The sequence below is a fragment of the Chinchilla lanigera genome, unplaced genomic scaffold (genome assembly GCF_000276665.1).
Source record: "Chinchilla lanigera isolate Chin_1 unplaced genomic scaffold, ChiLan1.0 scaffold00010, whole genome shotgun sequence".
Taxonomy (NCBI): Eukaryota; Metazoa; Chordata; class Mammalia; order Rodentia; family Chinchillidae; genus Chinchilla; species Chinchilla lanigera.
Genome location: NW_004955411.1, coordinates 6,404,332 through 6,410,945, shown reverse-complemented (window position 1 = coordinate 6,410,945; position 6,614 = coordinate 6,404,332). Strand labels below are relative to the sequence as shown.

The 6,614-nt window shown below is 37.5% G+C and overlaps 1 protein-coding gene across 1 annotated transcript in view; it reads right to left on the bottom strand.

Annotated features, from left to right (window-relative positions):
• Positions 1-6,614, bottom strand: part of Pkhd1 (polycystic kidney and hepatic disease 1 (autosomal recessive)) — a gene marked incomplete in the record, with an annotated part of 446,270 nt that overhangs the window by 23,424 nt on the left and 416,232 nt on the right. Inside the window, 1 exon segment of the mRNA XM_013510899.1 lies at positions 2,681-2,788. Coding sequence (XP_013366353.1) covers positions 2,681-2,788 — 108 coding nt within the window.

Sequence of the window (6,614 nt, the reverse complement as noted above, 5' to 3'; positions counted from 1 at the left end):
TATGTTTCTTCTTCAGACTTTTTGAGCAGTTCCTTCATTATTATTGTCATTTCACTTTTTGCCTGAGAGATTATTTTTGACCTCATCTCTTCTATGGCCTTATAGAGTTGTTTCCTTACTTCCATTGGAATCATTTCAGCTATTTCAGGCATGTGTTTACCAAGTTCTCCTATGTCAGTGTCTCCTGGACTTGTTCTGATTGGGGTGGAGTTCTGGGAATGTGTTTTAGTCCTTCGTTTTGTCATGTTTGCTACTGGATGCAGAAAGCTCAGTTTCCCTCTTCAGTAGCTGCTCAGCCAAGACCACTAGGGTTCCTAGTTTTCCCTTTGGTCAGGTTTGCCCCTGAGTTACCTCTGAGAAGCACTACTTAGTCTCGAGTTTTCTGGCAGTTTTTGATTTGTATCTAGTTATCCCAGGTCTCAGACATGGGCCTTAGTGTCAGCTGATGGCAGACCATCTGGTCCAGCATCCTCTTGCAGTTCAGGGCACGTGCACAGCTTGGACTCAGGTTGCACTGGCATGACAATCCAAGTCCAGTGGATGGATCTATGTCCCCAAGCAGTTCAGGTTACAGGCAAAACCCAGATACAAACTGCAATGTCAACAGTTTGTGAACCACCTGATTCTGTGTCTCCAGTCAGTTCAGGACACATACAGGAAGCAGATGCAGGCCGGACAGGGAGCAATCACAGACTGCCCATGCCTGTGACCCCCTAGGGGGTCTGGGCGAAAGTAAAGCATGGACTCGAACCACAGGACTAGCAGTTCTTGGAATACTCACTCACTCGGTGCAGGGCACACTCAGGGAGGGGCTACACCTGCCCCCCCAACCAGAGAAGTCCCTGGGGCTTCTGAGTGAGTACCTCCTGTCTGCTGCGGGTACAGGGAGGGCAGAGACTCAGTCTGTAATGTCAGTGGGGTCTTGGGTTGCCCGCTCTGCCCTCAGGAAGTAGATGGGAAATACCTGGCTCTCTCCACGATAAAATATATCTATATTAAAGCAAAACCCTTGAAATTACATGGTCAAGGACACTGAATTTGTTTCTCCATGAATTTGTATTAGGATACTTTGCATATTTTCATAGGTATTAAAAGGATATCTACCTGATAAAATTAGTACTAATTTTGAGGTGTGATCAAAAAACATGGTGACTTTAAATTTTAAAAATACATTACAATAAAAGACTCACTGATATAAATTCCCTTAAAATACTTTTTTTCTTTTCTTTTCTTTTCTTTTCCTTTCTTTTCTTAGAACACACTCATTGCATTGTTTGTAGGGCTTTCTGAAGTAGTTGTGAGTCTTTAGTTGCCCCACCATGCAAAGCTTGATGTTCTGAATTGACCCAACACATTTATCTTTCATGGTCATTTTAACTTTGAGAAAGAGCCAGAAGTCACAAGTTGATAGATGGAGTGAATAAGGTGGATGAGGACCCACAGTAATGTTTTTAGAAGCTTGCTCTTCTATTGGTTGGCACTAAGCAGCAGCACTTACCATATTTTTGATCATACTCATGAAAAAGGATTTCAGAACTGCTTCAAAAGGTGGCAAGACTAATGAGATGTGTGCTCAAACTGAGGGAGAATACCGGGGAGGTGGAATAAATGGCAATGTGTATTTACTGCAGTAAATTTTGATCAAACCTCATATTACCTAGCTTCAGAAGATAGCCCGGTTTGTTTAGAAAAATGATCCAAAACTTGAAATAAAAGAAAAGTGACTGTAGATCTGATCAATGTCATACAGGAGCATTTTCAAAGAGGATCATCCAATTTATATCAAATTTTCTGGAATTACTTTTGCTTGACCTAATATTTGCCTTTTTTAAAAGAAATGTTCTCAGTGTGTTGGCCCAGCTGGTTTTCAGGTCCTGGGCTCAAGTGATCCTCCTGCCTCATTCTCTGGAGTCAGTGAACCTAAAGGCACATGCTAATCTTTGTCACTGATGGAGCTCACACTTGTTAATTTGTATAATATGGATGAGCAGCAACTGGATTTTATTCGGTAAAGACACAAGAGGTAGCTGAAAATATGTTAGCTCAAAGTTATCATTTTATTGACTTATGTACAACTAGACAAACTTGTTTCAGCATTTCTGACTATGTGATGTTATATCACTAATGCTTTACAGACTAGCTTTGCAATTTTCCTATCTACATTATTAATGAGTTAGGTAACTCCATGCAGAATGCTGATCCTGTATTTTCATGAAAGACCAGTTAATACTTCAGGATAACTCATTCACATAGAAATTTACACACAACTCCCTGTGCTTCTGAAGTACCATGATGTTAATAAATGTCACTACCATTTCCCAGGTAGGAGGTCAAGAGGAGTTCCACAACCAAAAGACATGATACCCAATATCCTAAAACTCTTACTTATAAATTAAAATTTTCTCATTACTACCTGACCAAATGGCATAGCAAAGGAAGAAAGAAGTCAAACACACAAGTTAAACTTTAGCAGAGGAAAATGTACATTTGGCTTCTTGCTCAGTGGCAGTTTCCGAGAAGTAATTGTTACATATGTCTTTTCTTCTCCTGTCTTAATCATATAGCCAAGTGAATTCTTTTCCTAAGTAATGATGACTTCTTTATTTACGAAATAAGTCATGCCCAGTATTAGGGCAAAGAGATTACTTTTTCAAAAGAAATAAATCTCTGCTGAAATTACCTGGAGGGGAAGTGACAGTAAAAATAAAGTTCCAATTTGACCCAGAGATCAAGACTGCCAAGTTGGAGAAGCTCACATAACCATCCTGTGTTTTTACCTGGGCACATCCTGTAAATAAACATAAAACAAAAAGAAGGTAGTAGTTACACATTCAAAACCAGCGTCTCCAAGTCTTTCCCAAAGAGAGGAAACTGGATGTTAAAGAAAATGTTTAGGGGCTGGGGATTTAGCTCAGCGGCAAAGCGCCTGCCTGGCAAGCACAAGGTCATGAGTTCGGTTCCCGGTACTGGAGAAAAAAACAAAACAAAACAAAAAAATGTTTAAACATTAAAGAGGTTACCCACCCCATCAAATTCTTAGACAAGTCCTGAAACCAAATAATTCTAAACAGAACAATAACCACAAACATGCACTGAAAGTTTAATATGCCAGGTACTGTGCATTGTAGGCATCATTGTACAACAGGTACACAACAGTCCCATAAAACACACTGTTATTACTATCCAGCAGATTAAGAAATAGACTAAAGAATTAAATTACTCAGTGTTGGGATTTGGGTTTATAGCCCAAATCTGACTGATTTCAAAGCTCATATTTTCAACCGCAACTAAATGTTGACTATTTTATCTCATATATATATATATTTTTTATCTCATATATGATATATATTTATCTCATATAAGTATAAATCATATAAATATAATCATGTAATCATATAAATATAAATAGATAAATCATATAAATATAAATTTATCTCATATATTTTATCTTAAATATATATGATATATATTTATCTCATATATATATTTTATCATATATGTATTTTATCTCATATATATGCATATATATACATGCAGTAATTTTACTATACTTCAAATGGTCAGTATCTCTCTTTATTCAGAGTATCTGTATTTATGTGGTAGCAGATTTGGACCATTAGATCAAGAAAACAACTTATTAGCAAATCATAACTGATGTAGCTGTTATGTTCTAGCAATTTGGATTTCCTGGGCCTTGGTTTCCTTGAATTAAGTGCAAAAAAGGCAGCTAACATTTTTCAAACAATAAACCATTCACTACAAAATGAAAGGAGGGAACTTAACTCAGGATCACATTCCCAATATCATAAATTATCTTTTGACTCCACTATTGCTAAATTACTTTGCTAATTAATAGCTACTAAATTTCACCCTGGAAATGTCACTGCGAATGTTATGGTGGACAAAGACTTAGGAGAATGGTTTTAAAGTTTATAAATTAGTTTGAGATCTCTAAGGCTAAAAGGTATCGTAATGGTGTAACACGCTTAGTGTTACATCTTTCAATTCAATTGCTCAATATTTTTTGTAAAAACAATGTTTTTCTTCATCAATTTTACAGAGCTAAAACTTCCTTTTTGGAAAACATCTTTTCTTTCATCTCTTCAGACTCCCAAAATAAATAAAGCACCCAGAAAAATGGAAATAAATAAGCCGAGACTCAAATAAATGACAGGCGCCCAAGATAAATGTAGTTTATACTCTTTAAAACCTATATGCATCAAAATTATGGTCAATAAACTCTTGCAAACAACAAACTGCAGAGTACAGATGTTCAACTTGAAATTGTTCGTTGCAGTTTTTCCTTTGACAAACGTCCTTATTGTTTCCGTCTTTGGAGGAATACAAAGCAGCATTTAATCGAAATGTGTCCGTTGAGCACAGTGAGGCTGCCTCAGAACAGCCGCCAAACTGCCTAATGGAAAGTGCTTTAGCTCCAAATGGGTTTACTTTTGCGTTAAATACCAGCTTGCCTTAGAGAGCTCCACAAAGATTCCCATATATATCAATGATATTCTCAGATTTGAAGCATATGTGCCCAAAAGCTGAAGCAGTTGCTGTCAAGTACAGTACATTACTCCGGGGTTCATCATATCTTTGGAATAGCTATTATAAATACACAAATGCCATGACAGGCTCCCTGATCAAGCTGGTGTAAATAAGGTACTGACTGGGGGAACACGGGATGAGGTAGAGTGTTGGGCTGGGAGCGACACCAAAATTGATTACACGGCCACAGGGGAAACTTTCTCAAATGTGTTGCTGTAGAGTATATGGTTTGTAAAGTATCTTTGCAGCCCAACCATCTCTACAGCTCATTCATTCACTCACCCCTGGTACATCTACTAGCAGGCTGTTACATACCCCATAAGATATTATCTTTAAAAAATTAAGAAATTTTTCCTGGAAAAATGATCTATAATTTAATATCAAATGATCTGAAGGGTTCCTAAATAATTTCCTTTGAGTATATAGATCTGGTGTTTGGTGATAAATATCTTTTTCATTGAGCAGGGTCTACTAAGAAAAAAGAATATGAAATTAAATTGCAGAATAAAAGACTTAAAGGAAACATACAGATATGGCTCTGTAGTTGTTACTTTATTTTTCTCTAGGAAGCACTTAGAGGAAGTTAGATAATCCGTCCCAAATGGTTGTGGTGCTGTTCTTTCTGAAGTTAAAAGGAAATATGTCATTATGGCTCCCAGAGAAACATTCAATCATAAAAAAAATAGGGTGCTTTGGGCTGGGGATTTAGCTCAGCAGCACAGCAGCTGCCTGGCAAGGGCAAGGTCATGAGTTCGATTCCTGGTACCGGGGGAAAAAAAAAATTAGGGTGCTTTGTATGACATGAACTTTGTAAAAACAGAAAAGTACATATGATTTTTTCCTTAATTTATTAGACACACACGTGCATACACATGCACACACACACACACACACATTGTATAGAAGAAACAGCCTCATCCTCATAATTTTTCACAAGATCTCCTAAAAATGAGAACAATGATAATACTGATCTATGTGTAGCTGTGCTCTTAATGTGGCTTGACATCAGTAGAATAAAACAGGAAACTCTCAGGCCTCACTGGTTGGCCATGGCCGCAGTATGAGTCCAAGCTGGTCAATAAGGACATCCTTGGAAGGAGAACACTAGTGAGGGATGTGGTGAATAAGTGTCAGGAATGGGGAAAAATATGGACTGTAGTAAGATATGACATAAGAGAAGGTATGAAGTGTGGATAAGGTGCTGGGTATGGTGTGTATGAGATATGGTAAGATATGGAGAGTGAATAATGCAAGGACTCTGGGTAAAATACAGAGAGTAAGTGTAGTGTGAAATATTGGTAGGGTCTAGTCAGGAGAGTGTTGAGATTTCAAGCATGCACCAATACACCCAGTGTGGAAATTAATATTTTAATGCTGCTGTGTTAAGAGCAAAAGATGAGTTAGTACGGTTTCCTAATCACTGTTAGTGCTGAAATGCCAAAAGCAACACAATGACACTGAACAGTGAGCAGAATGAAAGTATCACAGTACGAAGTTCAAAACTACCTTACAACACAGCTTTGAATACTTAGCTTCTGCACTGTCCAACTCTGCATAGCTTTGCTTATTACATTACTGTCTTAATGATGTAGCTGGTTTGAAAATTCGCACAGGGAGCATTTGGTGCTGTCCTTTTAGGCTTTGCTGCTTGGATAAAGAAATGACTAGGAGCAAAATGAAAGTCAGAAATATGTTCATTATTTTTAACAAAGTGAGCAAAAATAGATTGGAAAGCCTATGAGAAAATTCTCTCAAAGCACAGAGCATTATGTACACCTGTAAAACTGAACTGTACATAGAGAGAGCAGGAAGGGTGCTAAGGGAAGTAAAGAGATTTTGGAAATTTGGAAGGAAATTACCCCTGTGAGCAGGTGGAAAAGATATGGTCTTTTAATAAGTAGATAGATGAAGCAGAGAATTTATAGCCAAAATAATTGAAAGGCAACCTGAAAAGAGACGGTTGGAAAATTTATAGCTCTAATAAGAGAACAACAAGGTTTAAGCAGTAAGGGTTTTGAAGCTATGAAATGTTTAATCACAAATGTCGATTGCCTCCTCTAGAGAGT